Raw genomic sequence first — 20,357 nt, forward strand, 5'->3', positions numbered from 1 at the left:
CCTAAATGCTTGAGAGCAGGGACTTGAAATTTGGAGGAGATGGGCATGTCTCACCGGTATCAGTGATGTGCCTTTTACCATTCCCATGAAAATCTGCCTAAATTTGGCCGAGTTATGAGGCTCTGAAAAATCTCAGTTTACACATGCTCAGTAAAGACTTGTTAGTGTTCAGCAGCTAAATTCTCCAAAGAAACAGTCTGCTTTAAGCACACTGCATTGTATGACAGGAGTGCACATGCATCATCCCCACAGAGTGACTAAGCATGTTCCAGCCCAGGACTCGGGGGGTGGGGGGGCTGAGCAGCTCTTTGCCTGCAATTTCTCCTCCCTATAGTCAGGGGGAGTTGTGGCCCCAGGCACAGGAAACAAGAGTAGGGAGAGCAGAATGAACAGCCATTTTGGAAGGAATCAAAGTTATGCAGTAAAGGATGCTCTTGTTTGCAGGAAACCCGCCTTATTTGTTGCAGAAGTTGTATGTTGTGTAGTGAATGAGGCAGGGGACTGCAGGAAAAGAAAGGATGGTCTCATTGTTATGGCAGCTGAATACTGCTCTGCAGAATTGGATTCTAGCCCTGTCTCTGCAATAGAGTTACTATATGATGCTGGGCAAGCCAGTGAAACCAAACTTTTCACACGTGGTACTAATTGTGTGTTCTTCCTTTTCTGGGTGCCAGACTTGAGGCATTGGGGTCTGATTTGCAGAAGCGCCGAGCAGTCACAGCTGCAACTGAAGTCAATAGGAGATGTACTTTTAACATATATAGCGCTGTATAATGCAAAATTCTCTGAAATATTGAGTCCTGGGCATCGCAGATCAGCATCCAAAAGTAGTATGCACTTTCATAGAATCATAGAATCATAGAATATCAGGGTTGGAAGGGACCCCAGAAGGTCATCTAGTCCAACCCCCTGCTCAAAGCAGGACCAAGTCCCAGTTAAATCATCCCAGCTAGGGCTTTGTCAAGCCTGACCTTAAAAACCTCTAAGGAAGGAGATTCTACCACCTCCCTAGGTAACGCATTCCAGTGTTTCACCACCCTCTTAGTGAAAAAGTTTTTCCTAATATCCAATCTAAACCTCCCCCATTGCAACTTGAGACCATTACTCCTCGTTCTGTCATCTGCTACCATTGAGAACAGTCTAGAGCCATCCTCTTTGAAACTTTCAACTTTCAACATTAACATCTCTAAAAAAGAAAAGGAGTACTTTTGGCACCTTAGAGACTAACAAATTTATTTGAGCATAAGCTTTCATGAGCTACAGCTCACTTCATCGGATGCATTCAGTGGAAAATACAGTGGGGGGGGGGGTTTATATACACAGAGAACATGAAACAATGGGCGTTACCATCACTCTCCTTACAGTGTGATCACTTAAGATGAGCTATTACCAGCAGGAGAGTGGAGTGGGGTGGGGCAGAAAACCTTTTGTAGTGATAATCAAGGTGGGCCATTTCCAGCAGTTGACAAGAATGTCTGAGGAACGAGGGGGGCAATAGTTTTACTTTGTGTAATGATCCATCCACTCCCAGTCTCTATTCAAGCCCAAGTTAATTGTATCCAGTTTGCAAATGAACTGATGGTGTCCCCTGGCCTAATGACATCAGCCACACTATCAGAGGCTCGTTCACCTGCACATCTACCAATGTGATATATGCCATCATGTGCCAGCAATGCCGCTTTACCATGTACATTGGTCAAACTGGACAGTCTCTACATAAAAGAATAAATGGACACAAATCAGACATCAAGAATTATAACATTCAAAAACCAGTCAGAGAACACTTCAGTCTCTCTGGTCACACGATTATAGACCTGAGAGTGGCTATCCTTCAACAAAAAAAAACAAAACTTCAAAAACAGACTCCAACAAGAGACTGCTGAATTGGAATTAATTTGCAAACTGGATACAATTAACTTAGGCTGGAATAGAGACTGGGAGCGGATGGGTCATTACACAAAGTAAAATGATTTCCCCCCTCCGCCCCCCTCGTTCCTCAGACATTCTTGTCAACTGCTGGAAATGGCCCACCTTGATTATCACTACAAAAGGTTTTCTCCCCCACCCCACGCCGCCCTGCTCTCCTGCTGGTAATAGCTCATCTTAAGTGATCACTCTGGTTACAGTATGTATGGTAACACCCATTGTTTCATGTTCTCTGTGTATATAAATCTCCCCACTGCATTTTCAACTGAATGCATCTGATGAAGTGAGCTGTAGCTCACGAAAGCTTATGCTCAAATAAATGTTAGTCTAAGGTGCCACAAGTACTCCTTTTCTTTTTGCAAATACAGACTAACACGGCTGCTACTCTGAAACCTGTCAATTAACGTCTCTGGGTCTCAGTTCCCCTTCTGTAATATGGGAGTAATACTACCACCTTACTTGTCAGGGGTGTTGTGAAGATAGTGTTTATGAAGCACTCAGATACTAGAGTGATGAGAGGTATAGAAAAGCCCATGAGGAAGTTGTTAATTTTGTTTTCAGAGCAGGGTTTGAATGGCATTGGGGCATACATTGAATGCGGAGGATAAAAAGCAATATTGACTAGCACTGAATGTCGAATAGCACCATCCTGTGCACTGAATGAAGCAGGGTCCCTGTGGAAAAAAATAGTATGTGATCATTTAATTGAAGACTGTCCCTTAATGCAGACAGACACACACAGGGACCAAATGAATGTTGATCAGGCAACTTTAATTCTGTCATTCCCTAAATTTGGAGTGCTTGACTCTGGAACCTTAATGTTCTTTTCATGTTGTGAGTGTGTGTGTGCACGTGTGTGTGTAAAATTCAGTATAAATAATGATATCTATGCATAATATAAGGGCTCAGCACCCAAATACTACCCTCAATTACACCATGCACTACTGCTGATATTAGGGTTGCTAACTCTGACTGAAGCTATTCCAGGAGAATTCCTCCCCCTCCCCCTCCCCAACGTGACAATGTCATTTTCTTAAAATAGCCTATTAAAATCTCCTGAATTGCTTTCTATGGTCACCAGGAGATCGATGCAGATTCCGGGAGACTCCAGCCCAATCCTGGAGGGTTGGCAACCCTAACTGATATCAGTGTGGTCAGATGGGTATAAGTGAAGGCAGAATTTAGGCCCACAGACTTAAAATTTATTGCAGATAAATGTTGTGGGCCACATAGTGCCCTTGAGCCACGCACAGAACTTATACTATTCTGTATTTACTATTACTGAGTACTAATGGGAGGCAAGCTTTTTCATAGGGCTTATTTTTATGATACACCACTGGTTATATACAAATAAATATCAGAAACCTAAAGCAATGCTTCAGCCCAGTCCTGTAGGCCACAATCAGGCGAAACTCCATATTCTGTCGCTAACTCACCGTGTGTCCACTTAACCTGTCCGTGCCTCAGTCTCCTCATTTGCAAAATGGAGAAAATAATCCGTAAACCCCAGCAGTGTTGTGAAAATTATTAAAAAACATCTGTTTAATGATTGGCTAAGATACAGTGCTGTAGAAGCACAATGTGTTTTTATTATTGCCCTGTAGAAATCCATACAATTCTGGCACCTTGCTTTGATAATGTAGAAGTTAAATTACTGATGCCACATTTACAGTTCACCACCTCCTGCCTCACATCACAATTGCTTTTCTGTGGAAGACGCCAGCATTAAAGAAGAAAACTTCTATCTACATGCAAATATCTTGGCAATCAGGAATGACGTTAAGAGAAATCGAGCCTGTGATTGCGTTAGGGTTGCCACCTGTCTGGGTTTTTAATCTGGATAGTCTGGTTTTTGGCTTCTGTGTCCAGGTGCCATTTAGGGTTTCCAGGTGTCCAGTTTTTGGTGACTTGGCAACCCTATGACAGGTTTCAGAGTAGCAGCCGTGTTAGTCTGTATTCGCAAAAAGAAAAAGGAGTACCCGTGGCACCTTAGAGACTAACAAATTTATTAGAGCATAAGCTTTCGTGAGCTACAGCTCACTTCATCGGATGCATCCGATGAAGTGAGCTGTAGCTCACGAAAGCTTATGCTCTAATAAATTTGTTAGTCTCTAAGGTGCCACGGGTACTCCTTTTTCTTTTGGCAACCCTATGGCACCTGAACCAAAAGCTCAGTTATTGCAGGGTGGGGAGAAGTGCTGGGTCATTAACACGCACCAGCCTCTTCTCAGCTGGGCCACCTCCTACTGCAGGCAAGCTCCTTGAGATGATCCAGAGAGCAATGGGGGGCAGAGGGAGAGGAGCGCGCAATGAAAGCGGGGCCTCAGGGGAAGAGGCAGAAGATGGGGCGGGGCCTCAGGGGTGGCAACCCAAGGTTGCTTAATGGAGTTTTGATTAATTATTACAGGGTCATATCATGACACCAAAATTTGAGCATGCATCCCTATTGATTTCAATGCCTTTCTTGAAACCAGTGGAGAGCTGTGATTAAAAACTGATGGCACGCTATAGTCTTTAATTGTTGAGCTTCTTAATATTGATTAATAACCAGCAATAGGATTCCTACCTTATCAAGAGCTGCTTGCACTACAGATTCACTCTGAGTATCCAGAGCAGACGTGGCTTCATCCAGCAGCAGAATCCTGGGATTCCTTGCCAGGGCACGAGCAATAGCAATTCGTTGTTTCTGCCCTCCACTCAGCTGAGCTCCCCTTTCCCCCACCATAGTGTTAAATTTCTGAGAAAACCAGAGGAGCATAGAGATTGCAGAAGGGGTCAGTTGAAATCCTTTTACCCCTCTCCCCCAATCTTATTGTTACTATCACAATCAGAAATTCCCTCTTCAAAAGTTTTGTGATGGATGGTCAAATAAATGCTTTAAGAAAAATTACTTCTAAAAGAACTTGGCCAATTACTTTCAGTGTTTCTTCCCCCTTGAGGCAGAGGACAGTTTAAAATGTCTAATGATCGGTTTACATTTTTGTCTTTGTCTCACCTTCTAGTTGGCCAGGAATTAGTATGTGGTGTGATGGTTTTCTATTAGCTTAAAGAATGTACTCTAAAATTAGATTTTTCAATTATAAAAAAGAAGCAACTGAAGTGAAAAAAACAGGCAAACTAGAACTGGCTGAAGGAATCCAGCCATTTGATTGGTGAACAATAATAAGCAGTGACTACTTAGGACCACATCAAAGCAATTTTGTTTGCCAATCTCAACCCAGTTTAAAAAAAAAAATACATAAAAAAGACAGGAATATTGGAAGTGGGAATAGACAGATAATACTTAGCAGAAAAAACAGAATAAAAATCTGGCAAATTGAAAAAAAAAAAAAATCTCATAGAAATTCTTTATCTACCCTATTAAAAAAAAAAATGTTGCCACATGACACACAGTTAGTATTCTAAATTAAGAACATTGTGGGCCAAATTGTCAATTGGAATAAATGGCAAAACATCAGTGAAAAGCTAGTGAAGCACTATCTATTTGCACCAGCAGAGAATTTCGGCCACAAAATTTCAGAAGAACTGAGAGAGAGAGAGAGAGAGAAACACCAAAGACTTCGTCATAGTTATAAGGTGCTCAAAAGTACATCAACTCACATCAGGCAGTCTGGATATAAAATCGAAAGCATTGGCTTCTTTAGCTGCTTTCGCAATTTCAGAATCAGTAATATCCTCTCTGCCATAGCGAATGTTCTCAGCTATTGTTGTAGCAAACAAAATAGGCTCCTGGCTTACAAGGCCAATATGTTCTCTTAGCCACTTTACATTAAGTGTCCGAATATCTCGCCCATCTAAGGTAATCTGAGTGGAAAGACATAATACATTTCCTCAAACTCTTCATTTATGTTTAAAATAATTAGTTGTTATCATGGTATAATAATGATATAATAATTGACTTAAGTATTTGTTTAGCAGCTTCTCACATGGAATAAAGCAAGAAAATTTAAACATGACCAGAAAAATTAAAAATATATCTTCACAATCACCTCAGACTAGAAGAATGGAAGGAGCAGGATAAACAAAAAGGATATCCCCAAATATTTAAATCCAAATTTTGACTTCCCTTAAAAAAAAAAATCAGTAAAATCCTATTTAGGTTTTTACAATATTCTCATCATCATGACATACAAGTAATGAAAAATAAGTAAGTATCAGAATTTCTTTGGGTGCTACATATCTTTTGTTCTTTTAAGAATCCAATTTTTTGTAACGTCCTTTTAAAGTGTCGGTTTAATCTACTCAGGAAATTAATCTTCATCCTAGGAGCCATGAATAATCGACAGTTCATCCAAACTAACCTCTCCTTGGACTGGATCATAGAATCTCTGTAGCAGCTGAATAGTAGAACTTTTGCCACAGCCACTGGAGCCAACCAGAGCTATGGTCTTCCCCGAATGAACTTTCAGGTTCAGGCCATTGAAAATCTGGAAATATAATCTGTGTGTGTTAGTCCAATAAATATAGAGCTACTTAAATAAATGGCTTGTTTAGAAAAAGGTCCATTAAGAGACTTGGCATTGTGATCAAGCCAATAATGAGGGGCCTGGTCTAACAGTGTACTGAACTCCCAGGCCTGCTTTTAGTCCTTTGTTCCAGTCCTGGTTGGAAAGCACTTTGAAGGTGACAAGAAAAATTTTTTATTACTAACAATCTGACTTTGTTCTATTCTTATTCCATAAAGATTTCCCTAAGAAAAAACCTTTGACTCTGAAAACAACGTGGCTGTTTTAATATCCCCAATGCAATGAAGAGTCAGGGTTCGACAATCTCTAGAATGTATTAGGGATTAGTTATGGAGAATGGACACTTTTGTTGCTATGTTCACATTTAGGAACATTTTACCTCAGTCTGTTTATCCCATCTCATAAACGTCTAATATTATTAGTGGCCAAAATATTGGTCTCCTATGGGAACTCTTATGTATATTTATATATAGGCTGAGTTACGGCTATACAATTTTTTTGCAATAGAAGATCAGAACAACAGTAATATTGTTCTCATCTCCTTATACTATACCAGAAGAGCTCCAGTTTTCCAGTAAGCTTATAATAGATAAGCTTTGGTGTTTGATTGATCAAGCAAGAGGATCATTCTTCATCCCTTTTACATAATTTCTCATCACAACCATCCCATCTCTAACCTCCCTTTTTTAGGGAAGGCAGGAAAGGGCATGTCAAGGTAACACTGACAATAACTAGTCTTCAGCTCTCTGACCCAGTTCATTCCGAATTTTAGGTACTAAATGGAGATTGCCTTGATCTTGTACTTTGATCATCTTTGGCTGGTGTTGATGAGTACCAGGTATCCAGGATGATTCTTTTAGCTTTGCCAGCTACCTCTGATACCATTGATAATGAGCCACTGCTGACACAGGATGGACTCTGGAAGGGATGGATGGAATCATTCTTGAATGGCTCCATCCCATTCCAGCCACAGGTCCGAAGTGTGGCTCATCCAGCCCAGGATTTCTCTTGTGTAGAGTGATGTGGTATTCTGTCTTGTCACCCTTCTGCTCAATTTGAATGCAAGACCATTAGGGGAAGACAGTGAGACAGGACAGACTACACGGTCTTCAGTATTCAGATAACATAGCTCCAGGTCTCTGTTTCATTAGACCCCGCTGGGAGAAGTTGACTGGCTTAGCCAGCAAGTTACAGGGTGGGTTTGATGCAGGCAAGTCAGCTGTGACTCACCTCAGAGATTTTATGAGTTTATGCTTGTAGGGTGGAGGAACCCATCAGAAGAAATGGCAGTGCTAACAGCAGCACACTCAAGTGACTTTGTAACCTGTTGGATCCACAGCTGCTTTTGCACGCAGGAAGCAGCAGTGGCTAATAGCATTTTGAAAAGGAGTACTTGTGGCACCTTAGAGACTAACAAATTTATTAGAGCATAAGCTTTCGTGAGCTACAGCTCACTTCATCGGATGCATTTGGTGGAAAAAACAGAGGAGAGATTTATATATATATATATATACACACACACACACACACACACACACACACACACACACACACACACACAGAGAACATGAAACAATGGGTTTATCATACACACTGTAAGGAGAGTGATCACTTAAGATAAGCCATCACCAGCAGCGGGGGGGGGGGGGGGGGGAAGGAGGAAAACCTTTCATGGTGACAAGCAAGGTAGGCTAATTCCAGCAGTTAACAAGAATATCAGAGGAACAGTGGGGGGTGGGGTGGGAGGGAGAAATACCATGGGGAAATAGTTTTACTTTGTGTAATGACTCATCCATTCCCAGTCTCTATTCAAGCCTAAGTTAATTGTATCCAGTTTGCAAATTAATTCCAATTCAGCAGTCTCTCGTTGGAGTCTGTTTTTGAAGCTTTTTTGTTGAAGTATAGCCACTCTAAGATCTGTGATCGAGTGACCAGAGAGATTGAAGTGTTCTCCAACTGGTTTTTGAATGTTATAATTCTTGATGTCTGATTTATGTCCATTCATTCTTTTACGTAGAGACTGTCCAGTTTGGCCAATGTACATGGCAGAGGGGCATTGCTGGCACATGATGGCATATATCACATTGGTAGATGCGCAGGTGAACGAGCCTCTGATAGTGTGGCTGATGTGATTAGGCCCTATGATGGTATCCCCTGAATAGATATGTGGACAGAGTTGGCAACGGGCTTTGTTGCAAGGATAGGTTCCTGGGTTAGTGGTTCTGTTGTGTGGTGTGTGGAAGCAAATACTCACCAGCAACCACACACCACACAACAGAACCACTAACCCAGGAACCTATCCTTGCAACAAAGCCCGTTGCCAACTCTGTCCACATATCTATTCAGGGGATACCATCATAGGGCCTAATCACATCAGCCACACTATCAGAGGCTCGTTCATCTGCGCATCTACCAATGTGATATATGCCATCATGTGCCAGCAATGCCCCTCTGCCATGTACATTGGCCAAACTGGACAGTCTCTACGTAAAAGAATGAATGGATACAAATCAGACGTCAAGAATTATAACATTCAAAAACCAGTTGGAGAACACTTCAATCTCTCTGGTCACTCGATCGCAGACCTAAGAGTGGCTATCCTTCAACAAAAAAGCTTCAAAAACAGACTCCAACAAGAGACTGCTGAATTGGAATTAATTTGCAAACTGGATACAATTAACTTAGGCTTGAATAGAGACTGGGAATGAATGAGTCATTACACAAAGTAAAACTATTTCCCCATGGTATTTCTCCCTCCCACCCCACCCCCCACTGTTCCTCTGATATTTTTGTTAACTTCTAGAATTAGCCTACCTTGCTTGTCACCATGAAAGGTTTTCCTCCTTCCCCCCCCCCCCGCTGCTGGGGATGGCTTATCTTAAGTGATCACTCTCCTTACAGTGTGTATGATAAACCCATTGTTTCATGTTCTCTGTGTGTGTGTATATAAATCTCTCCTCTGTTTTTTCCACCAAATGCATCCGATGAAGTGAGCTGTAGCTCACGAAAGCTTATGCTCTAATAAATTTGTTAGTCTCTAAGGTGCCACAAGTACTCCTTTTCTTTTTGCGAATACAGACTAACACAGCTGCTACTCTGAAACCTGTTATTAATAGCATTTTGTTTGTCTTTTACGCTTGGCCAGAAGGTTCTGAACTTTCAGTTCTGGTACAGATGTCAATCCAGAGAGAAATATTGGATTACTGCAAAGTACTATACATGAGACTGTACAATAAGATAACTCCCCTCACAAACTTCAGCTGGTGGAGAGTATGGCAGACTATTCCTTAAAGGGCATTTTCTGTAGGGAGAATCTTACCTCCATGCTTTGTGATCTACATTGGCTTCCATTTCATGGTCAGGAGTGCTTTAGAATAATAGCTTTAACTAATAGGGCTTAAAATTGAGTCCTGGCTATCTCCAAGATCACCTCTCCCAACATGGGATACTACAGCAGCTGAGATCTTCTTAAGCCCTGACACAAACAGCTTTCTGGGTTTAACCACATGAGGGCTGGAGGTGAGGCATTCTTGGTGAGAGAGCTCAAAAGAAGAATTTGCTTGATTCAATTCACCAGCGGCCAAATTTACTTACCTTCAGGTTATGCTGTAAGTCCCATTTGTTCTCCCTTGCTTTTTACAGCATGTGAAAATGAAGAAAAGGTGGATGATGGTGGTGAAGATAGGGTTTAGTTTTGGAAGGCATTAATCCTGCATTATTGTTTACACTTTTATAACTATTATAATAATAACAACATTTAGCTCCTACATAGTACATTTCATCCATAGATCTCAAAGCACTTTAAAGAGGAGGTCAGTATTACTATCCCCATTTTACAGATGGGGAAACTGAGGAAGAGAGGTAAAGTGACTTGCCAAGTGTAACTTTGCAGGCCAGTGGCAGAGCTGGGAATAGAATCCTGGTCTCCTGAGTCCTCACCCAGTGTTCTTTCAACTAGACCACACTGTGGTGCATAAATACCCAGAGTACAGGATGGACACTTTTTTTAAAAAAAAGCTGAATTAAAATAAATACATTAAATTGATAAAATATCAGTTTTCTTTTTGGTCACACAGATAATGGCAGCAGCTTTTCACTTCAAAGATTAATTTAAAAAGATCACTTACTTTAACGTCAGGTCTAGATGGGTAACTGAAATGGATGTTTTTGAATTCAATCTCTCCTTTGAGCTTGTCTGGTCTGTATCCTTCCTTGGCACTGCTATCTATAAGACGGTGCTGGAGAGAGATTTTGAAAATGTATTACACATTTCTGTGATTTTACAGTTGTGGCTTTAGATGGAAAAGTTGTTTAGCACAGTAAGAGAAATACTGCAAAACGCTACATAGCAGTTTAACCGATCAATGATTGCTATATTTCACGCCAGAGGATTCTGCAGATCAGTGAAATGCAATCCTTGTGTATATCTTGCAAAGCATTTTTGGATAGGGGACAAGGAAAGAACAGGAGTAATTAGAATAATAAAACATCAACTATACCTTAAATCATCCACCTCCCAACATTTACAATGGGCCCAAATCTCTTAGCTCCCTCCCAGCGTCTGCCTAGGCAGAATGTGAATTGAGAATCAGCTCTTGAAGGAGTGATGCAGCCTGTAATTGTTGGTTGGCTTAAAATGCACAAGCAAAAACAAACAAACTGGGGATTTATTACAAAGTCTTCACCCCTAAAAAGATATCATTCTGAGGCTCCCCGGTCTGAAGTTCAGCGGAAAATTAGCCTGGCGCTCAATAGCCTGACCTGGAATTGCTCCTCCACTTCCCAGGTTGCTGATCTCTGTTGGACTGATGCTTGTCAATGACCCAGTAACCGCCAACAGAATTCAAGTCTTCTCTTTCAGTAGGACTAGGAAGTTTAAAGGGGCTCTCTCTGCTCCACTCCAAGACCAACAAAACCAAAAATAAAACCAAACCCTTCATCCGAGTTGTGGTTTCCAGTTGGTTCTGGTAGTAGCTTCCAGCTTGTTCTGACTCTAGGCAATCTGGGAAACAGAGTCCTGAGCCTCTGTAGCCATTGTTACTGTAGTCCGGGGTGAGTCCCCTTAAGACTTGCTTAGTGTAATAGGTCAGGAACAACCAACTCCAGAGGTGGTTACCCAGAGTTTTATCATCCTCATTTTAGTCTCTCCAGGCAAAATTCCACCCTTTGTTATATCCACACAACCTCACTGAAACCAATAGGCATTTATGGCCATAACAGAGGACAAAACTCAGCCCTTTGTTCTAACCTAATATGAACCTGAGACTGCAGATATAACAAACTGCTGTAGAAAATTCTAAGAGTTAGTTACTGAAAGTGTGGCATCCCTCTTCCCCAGCAACGGTATTACCATAGCTTTCAACAGCACTGTTAATCTCCAAATCAAAAGCAGTTGAACTGAAATCATGTCTACTCCATATACTTGTGTTTTAAAGAGCAATGTCATTTCACTTAACTCTTCACTACTTCTCTAAACAATAAATAAACGAGGGCGTGACAAACCTAACAGGAAAGAGGGCCCCCAATCTGAATTTTCCCAAGTTTGGAGTAAGCACATTTAGGGTTTTGGTTAAGGCTCGTGTCTCCTTAAAATGACTAGAAATGTCTTCTTACTTTTGTTTTCAGTGGTATGAGTCTATGGAGTTCATCCACTTTTTGAATCTTTCGAGAAATAAGTCAGAAATTTCAGACTGCTAGAAAAACGACATTAAGTACCTTACTGATAACTTTGTACACTTCATAGGCAGCACCTCGAGCATTGGCAACACCCTCCAAGCTGGGGGAGCCCCGTCCGAGAGAGAGTGCACCAAGGAGCACAGAGAAGAATACCTACAGGGAACAAAAACAGGAGCTAGTATACAGTGGTTCCAGACCTGCAGTTTCCTTAGTGCTAAATGCCATGATAATCTTGGTGGTTCTGTAAGAGCTTTTCCAGAAAAAAAAAAAAAATCACAAATCAAAACTAAGATTTCAGGCTGCATTTTTCCGGCTCCCCCAGGTTTTTATTCTTATGGTGGATTTGACACAGGAAATGGTGAATATAGCTATTGTGTGCAGCCACATGCCTTTTAACTGTTGGATTAGCTTTTTTTGTTGCTGCTGCTTTCACTAACTCCCATTAAGAGGATAAATAGTGAAATTAGACATCTCACCATCTCTTTGCAATATTAAAAACCTCAGCATCCTCAGAAGAGAGTTAATCCGGTTTCCTGAGGCCCCAATCCTGCAAAGCACACGCTTAACATGATGCACTGTGACTAGTTCCACTGAAGTCAAGTTCTCATCAGAAGTCAATGGGGCTACTCACAGTGCATAAAGTGAAACACATACCTAAGTCTTTTCAGGATCAGGGCCTTATCCCTTTGGAAACGAATAATAATCATCTAAAAGTACAATAATCCCTTGCAGGGATTTTAAAAAAAAAATGAAAGATGGTCACATGGCTGTGACACTGGCAGACCAGGTGCCAGCTAATGCCACTGCACCAGACCTCACTGAATGCTTACAGATGCATAGCTGGAAGCCAGGACAATTCACTTGTGTATTAGTATAGATCAAAGTAATTGTTAAATGTATAAGAATCTACTTGGCGTTTAAACTTCATGAAAAGTAATGGGATGTTAATGCATTGTTTTCACTAATGCATTGGTTTTACTTATCCGGATCCCATTATACTGCTGTAGCAAACATTTACATAGTGTATGCCCCTGTCAGTAAATAACCCATCAAACAAGAAAGAATCCTTGTGGAATGCACATGAAGAACTAGAACAGAAAAAGTGTTAATTTCAAAGCAAGTGGTCATTGCATGTGATGGCAAAGACTCCAAATGCATTCCTCACTCTCTACCATCAAAGGAAAAGCCCACATGACTAGTGACCCTGTCAGCTTGTTTTCTGTGAGAAGCTATGAATATGGATTCAGGGAAAAATCCTTCATCTCTGCACTGTTTGGATTCTAACAGGGCAGAATAAATGAATGTGGAGATGGAAATTCCCCGAGTTATTCTGGGTAGCCTTGAGAGACTTTTGGGAAACTGGCAGATCACTATATCTCTGCTACCATTTGGAATTATAGACCGACTCATTTGTACATATATTTTATCTGCTTTAATCTCTCAATAACTCTTATTATCTTTGTTTAGCTAATAAACCTTTAGTTAGTTTACTATAGAATTGGCTATCAGCGTGGTCTTGGATATAAAAATCTAGGATACCAATTGATCTGCGGTAAGTGATTAGTCTGAGCAACCTGAACGTGGTGTGATTTTTGGTATAAATGACCTTTTATCACTAAGTCAAGTTTGTCTGGGCAGCAAGATAGACTGGAGAGTCTGTCTGTGACTCCATGATAAGACCGGTATAGTGATCCAGGAATTCACATTTGTTACTGGCTTGGTGAAATCTAATTATAGAACACACCACCAGTTTGGGGTGTCTGCCCTGTTTTCTGACAGCCTGCCCTGAGGTAGGCAGTCATGGTTGTGAACCACTCCAGACAGCATGACAGTGACCAAATGAGATATTTGTTATGGTACTTGGAGGTCTTAAATAGGTAGATTCAACATCTCTGTTGATTTATATTAAACATATTTTAACATTTAGTCTGATGGGTACTTTGTGCCCAAGTAGAAATTATGGATCTTTTCATGCAGTACTTAAAGCATTTTCTCTAATTTATAGACCATTTTGAAAAAGTTTGCCTCAGCTAATCAGATGATACCGTGCTGTACTTACAATTAACACACGTCCAATGTCATAATTCTCTTTCTCCTCCACTGTGAGTTTAGTTCCATACCAAAATGAAAGCGCATAGGCTCCAAATAACATAAACTCTGCAAAACCCAAAGTTGTGTTGGTAATAATGGATTTTTTTACTCCGACTCTCCTAGCATTCTCTAGGTTAACATCATATCTGAAAACAGATGATAAATGTTAAATTTGGTATGTACCCAGATGACATTCAGTTCCCTTGCTTCCTTTCATGCTTCCAGGGTTTTCTGCCATAAAAATCAATTATCTAGATTCTTAGATGGTGTCAATCAACACAGCTTCATTGATTTTACATCAGGAGGATCTGGCCCAATAACTGTCAACAGTAGGTCTGCCTTCTGGTGTTATTTCACTGAATGTGGCTGCTCTGAGTGAATTATCAGGCATACAGATAAACATGATATGTTGGGGAACAGTCAACACGGCTTTTGTAAATGGAAATTGTGCCTCACCAATCTATTAGAATTCTTAGAGAGTTTCAGCAAGTGTGTGGACAAGGGTGATCCAGTTGATATAGTGTACTAGGACTTTCAGAAAGCGTTTGACAAGGTCCCACAACAAATGCTCTTAAGTGAAGACATGGGATAAGAATGATAGGAAACAAAGGGTAGAAATAAATGGTCAGTTTTCACAGCGGGGAGAGGTGAATAGCAGGGTCCCCCAAGAATCTGTACGGAGACCTGTGCTGGTCACATATTCATAAATGATATGAAAAAGAGGGTGAACAGTGAGGTGGAAAAAATTGCTGATTATACAAAATAATCCAAGATAGTTCTTTGCAGTCATCTCTGGACTTAACTACAAAGTCATCTCACAAAACTGGGTGACTGGGCAACAAAATGGCAGATGAAATTCAGTGTTGATAAATGCAAAGTAATGCTCATTGGAAAACAATCCCAACTATACATACAAAATGATGGGGTCTAATTTAACTGCTACCACGTAAGAAAGATCTTGTAGACATCATGAACAATTCTCCAAAAAAATTTGCTCAGTGTGCAGCAGCTGTCAGAAAAGCTAACAGAATGTTAGGAACCATTAGTAAAGGGATAGCTAATAAGACAGAAAATATCATAATGCCACTGTGTAAATCCATGGTATGCCCACACCTCAAATAATGTGTACAGTTCTGGTGGCCCCATCTCAAATAAGGTATATTAGAATTAGAAAAGATACAGAGAATGGCAACAAAAATCAGCAGGGGATTGGAACAACTTCCATATGAGGAGAGATTAAAAAGACTGGACTGTTCATCTTAGAAAAGGGATGACTAAGAGAGGATGTGATAGAGGTCTAGAAAATAATGAATAGGAAACTGTTATTTACCCCTTCATGTAACATAAGAACCAGGGGTCACTCAATGAAATTAATAGGTAGCAGGTTTAAAACTTACAAAATGAAGTACTTCTTCACATAATGCAGTCAACAACTCATTGCCAGGCCAAAAGTATAACTGCATTCAAAAAACAAATTAGATAAGGTCATGGATAAGGTCCATCAATGGCTATTAGCCAAGCTGGTCAGGGATGGAACCCCATGCTGTGGATGTCCCTAAATGTTGGAGTGCCAAATCTGGGACTGGATGATGGGATGGATCATCAAAAATTGCCCTGTTCTGTTCATTTACCCTGAAGTATCTGGCACTGGACACTGTCAGAAGACAGGATTCTGGATTAGATGGACCATTGGTCTGACCCAATATGGCCATTCTTATGTAATATTGGAAAAATTGGCCTGAAATCAACAATATGAAATTCAATAAAGACAAGTGCAAAATAGTACACTTAAGGAAAAATCAAATGCACAAATACAAAATGGGGAATAACTGGCTAGGCAGTAGTACTGCAGAAAAGGACCTGGGAATTCAAGTATATCACAAGTTGAATATGAACCAACAACATGATGTAGTTCTGAAAAAAGATAAATATTCTGGGGTGAACTCAGGGCAGTATCATATTTAAGACATGGGAGGCAATTGTTCCACTCTACTTGTCTCTGGTGAGGCCTCTTGTTTTGGTTTAGGAAAGGTGTAGACAAACTAGAGAAAAAGTCTAGAAGAGAGCAAAAAAAATGATAAAAAGTTTAGAAAACCTGAGGAAAGGTTAAAAGAACTGGGCATGTTGGTCTTGAGAATTGAAGACTAAGTGGGGACCTGGCTAACAGTCTTCAAATATGCCAAGGGTGTTACAAAGAGGATCAGTTGTTCTCCATATCCACAGAAGACAGGACAAGAAATAATCAGGTTAATCTGCAGCAAGGGAGATTTCGGTTAGATATTATGAAAACTGTCTAAGTATTAGGATAGTTAAGTTCTGGAATGTGTTACCAAGGAAGGTTGTGGAATCCCCATTATTGGAGGTTTTTAAAAACTGGTTAGACAAACACCTATCAGAGATGGCCTAGGTATACTTGACCCTGCCTCAGTTCAGGGGGCTGGAATTGATGCTCTCTCAAGGATTCTATGAATATCACCTCTCAAAAAGATAAGAATTAGCACTCACTCAATTTTTGAAGAAAAAGTGCTTTAGATAAAACCAAACAAGTAAACAGAAGCCAGAATCTCCTTTGACTCCACAACCTGGCAGTAGTTCTCTCTTGCTGAATGCGGCTGGAAGCCAGGAATTATTCTCATAAACTAAGTTACCAAGTTATATGCCAATAGAAAGCAATCAAATACAAATTAAGCACCATATTATGCTAGTTAAACCCTGTAATACAAGGACAAAGATTAACAAATTAGTTAATGAAAAAAAATCACTCTTTTTGCTTGCGAATCCTTTACAAACTTATGGTTTTCCATCAATTACTAACAGCTTCTGTTCACTCAGAAGCTAGCCAATTCCCTTTAGCTTCTCAAGGGCATTACAGAAAGCACTGCTCAGCCCAAGAATGTTCTCAGAATCTTTCAGGAGGACATGTAATCATTTTTATTGCTAAATGACATGCTCAGAAGCTTTGTAGGAACCTCTCAATACATACATTGTGTACAAAAATGCCCTGACCAAAAGTGGGAAGGCCCAAAATGAATGGCACAGTTTTTGCGGTAGTGAAGAGATCCTAAAATGATGTGCAATGAATTTCTTCCATATAAACTGCTCAGATATCATTGGTGCTCTTCAGATTAGATCAAGAAGAGGATTATCTGCAAAGCACTAAGCACGCACTCAACTTTAAGCATGTGGGTAGCCCCCTTGAAGTCGATGACATAGGAAAGTGGTAGGCAATCTTACCTAAGGTCATGATCCAGTAAAGCATGAGCTTAACTGTAAACACTTTAATCAATGAGTTCAGTGGGAGTGTGCATGTGCTTTAAGTTAAGTATTTGCAGAAGTGCTTTGTTGGCTGGAGCCTTAGATAAGATTGCATTTTCTATAGCTTCAGCTTCCAAATTTAACTTCAAGTTAGTGTCAGAGGAAAATTGGGTCTTACAATGCCCCTCCATAATGTAGGTCAATTGAGTGATTGCAAATGTTCATGGGTGACAGAAAACATCTCTTTCCATATGCTCATATTTATCTTCATCTGAACTTCTCAGCTGTCTGGGGGATAAACTGACAGATCATCTTTAATTTTTTTTTTAAATAATCACATTACTTTCCCCAATATTATGTACAATCAATAATTAGTTCCAAAAACTCACTTTGCTAATGCCTTCATCTGTCCATTGAAAGCAACAACTGTTTTGATAGCAGTCAAAATTTCTTCTGCCACGGCTCCTGCTCTAGCATAAGCAGTCAGCTCTTTTGTAGTGAATGATGCCAGGAACTGGAAAATTGGGAGGGAGGGGAAAGTATATTATCAAAATCTATTTAAGGGATGTAAATTATGTACTGATGCAAAGGGTGATCAAGCAGTTAGGGAAAGAGCCTAGAATTTAGGAGACCTGGGTTCAAGTTCCCACTCCAACACAGTTTTCCTGGGCAACTTCAGGTAAGTAACTTCTCTCTGTGTTTCACTTCTCCATGTGTAAAATGGGAATCCCCTATCTTGCATGGTGTTGTGAGGATAAACACAATCAAGATCGTGTGGCACTCAAACTATAGTAGTGGAAGCCATGTAAATAACTTAACTATCTTAATTATAGATCACAATCCTGTTTTTTCCTCCACCATTTTCAGTGCTTGGGTGGGGTAAAATGGCAGAGAAAACAAAATACAACCTATAAATGGAAACACTTCGTAAATTTTTCTGTGCATTACAAGCAATATCTACTAATATGATCTGCATTCATCAATTGCGACCACCCTCTTCCCATGTGGTGAGTGGTGGTGACTGGAAGCAGTCCAGGCTTCCATGGCATGCCAATGCCTGCCTGCTGATGCTTAGAGTAGACAGAGCTCTGCAAATTTTGGGGCAGGAGCCAGCGGAGTAGGAGAAAGGCTGCTCTCCAAACGTTGTGGTCATGTTGCTTTGGGGTTCATTCCCTCTCAATCTGTTTTTAGAGGTAGAATTCTTATTTGCTTTTCCCCAGCACTTACAATGTATCCAACTGCTATTGACACAGCAATGAGAGGGCTAACTGACAAAATCACCAAAGTCAGTTTCCACCCGTAGATGAATCCTATAACAATCCCTGTCAGAAACGTGGCAAATAATTGTACAAATATACAGATCTTGTCTCCGATGCCTTCATAGATGGTGTTAATGTCACTGTTAATTAAAAAAAGAGATTTGTTAACTTTGATGAATGCCTCCTCTTCACACATTTTTCTGGAGAGAAGCTTGTCAGAAGTTTAACTGTTCAAATCATTGGGAAGTAGAAATTTTGGACATGGGTACTGAACAGCAGTAATGGCTCTTTGTGAGTCTAGGAACTAGCAGATCACAACTCATTTTCTGTGATGTAACTTCTAGATAGACTTCTTTCACACATGACCCAATTCATTTATGCAATATCCAAAAGGAATAATCCATGCAAAAAACAAAAAAATCACCGCCAAAACCTTTTCATTACTTTTTCTTCCAAGTTCCCCTATGTATCCTATCTTCTTCAATTTTGTTATTAGATTTTAAGATCTTTGAAACAAGGAACACCTCCATTTTGCATCCTATACAGTGACAAGCACAGTGTTAGTAAATTATTATTTGGAAAACCATTGTGTTTCACACTAATTCTCTCTTGCTATTTACATATGTGGGAGCTAGGATTGGTGAAATCAAGCCTCTCTCATTCCCTTCAGGATTCACATCTTCCAAAAACTGGGCACCCCCTCTCTGAAAAAATTAAATCTGGAGAAACTGCATACTCTGATCACACCTTCCTCTGAATCCCTGCACAAGGGACCTGATCCAAAGATTCCTAATTATTTTAATTGGTTTTGGATCAGGTTCAAAATGATAACATAGTGCCCATAACTATGAGTGCAGTTTCATTTCATACAATGTCAGGGTTTTCTGTGTTTGTAAACTAGCTGGAAATAGCAGAGCTGTTTATCTACAGTAGTTTGCAAAATAGCTCAGACACTACAAAGACAATGTCAGATGAGTAAGATATTGTATTTCACAGCATAAGCTCTCGCAATGGAAATGTCACTGAAACCTGAAAATGAAGTGAAAAATGATAACTAATTCCTCCCTCAGATAGCAGTAGTATTTTGGGTCTTAGTTAAAAAGGTTTCCTGGAAATTCCCTATAGCTAATTCTATAAAGGTAAACATCAGTCATCTTTTTGGCTCATGTTTCTAATGCATAGATAAATAGAGCCTTCTCACTCCGTCAGTCGGGTGTTCAACGTTCCTATCTGGCTGGTATCAAACCAAGCCATCTCCTGGTGAAGTATTGCGAAAAAAAACTTTTGTCGGATTCTTGTCGTCTGTCTTGCAGCTGAGGTCAAAAATGTCCAGAGTTGGATGGTGCTCAGTATTATTACAGCAAAGCCAATACCCACATAGCAGTAGGCAAACCTGTAGTAAAACAGTAAAAGTCCATAAGGTCAATTGCATCCTGTAAGAGAAGACAGACACATCAGGTCACGTTTAACCCTGCTGAAGCCAATGGGACGTAATTGAGGGCCAAATTTGGCTTACAGTCTAATGGACAAAACAAACAGAAACTACACTGTGTTATTCTTATGAAAATAATTGCAGAGGTTCTTACCTTGTCATTTCAGCTTCTATATCCAAACCTGGAACTGCTGGACAAGTAGAGCTACTATTCATCACAGCTGAAAGATTAACTGTAACAAAGAAAAATAC

The 20,357-nt window shown here is 40.3% G+C and overlaps 1 protein-coding gene across 6 annotated transcripts in view; it reads right to left on the minus strand.

Annotated features, from left to right (window-relative positions):
- Window positions 1–20,357, minus strand: part of LOC119850545 (ATP-dependent translocase ABCB1-like) — a 64,661-nt gene that overhangs the window by 32,124 nt on the left and 12,180 nt on the right. For 3 of the 6 annotated variants that reach the window (XM_038388724.2, XM_038388725.2, XM_043509200.1), the window contains exons 7-16: window positions 20,260–20,338; window positions 19,875–20,066; window positions 18,642–18,813; window positions 17,804–17,928; window positions 14,128–14,305; window positions 12,108–12,221; window positions 10,520–10,630; window positions 6,228–6,353; window positions 5,527–5,730; window positions 4,493–4,663 (exon numbers count right to left, since the gene is read on the minus strand). In XM_038388724.2, the coding sequence (XP_038244652.1) occupies window positions 4,493–4,663; window positions 5,527–5,730; window positions 6,228–6,353; window positions 10,520–10,630; window positions 12,108–12,221; window positions 14,128–14,305; window positions 17,804–17,928; window positions 18,642–18,813; window positions 19,875–20,066; window positions 20,260–20,338 (1,472 nt within the window). The remainder of the gene's footprint in view (window positions 1–4,492; window positions 4,664–5,526; window positions 5,731–6,227; window positions 6,354–10,519; window positions 10,631–12,107; window positions 12,222–14,127; window positions 14,306–17,803; window positions 17,929–18,641; window positions 18,814–19,874; window positions 20,067–20,259; window positions 20,339–20,357) is intronic. The other 3 variants (XM_038388728.2, XM_038388727.2, XM_038388730.2) reach the window with 1 other exon arrangement.

This window comes from Dermochelys coriacea, chromosome 2 (genome assembly GCF_009764565.3).
Source record: "Dermochelys coriacea isolate rDerCor1 chromosome 2, rDerCor1.pri.v4, whole genome shotgun sequence".
In the NCBI taxonomy this organism is placed as follows: Eukaryota; Metazoa; Chordata; order Testudines; family Dermochelyidae; genus Dermochelys; species Dermochelys coriacea.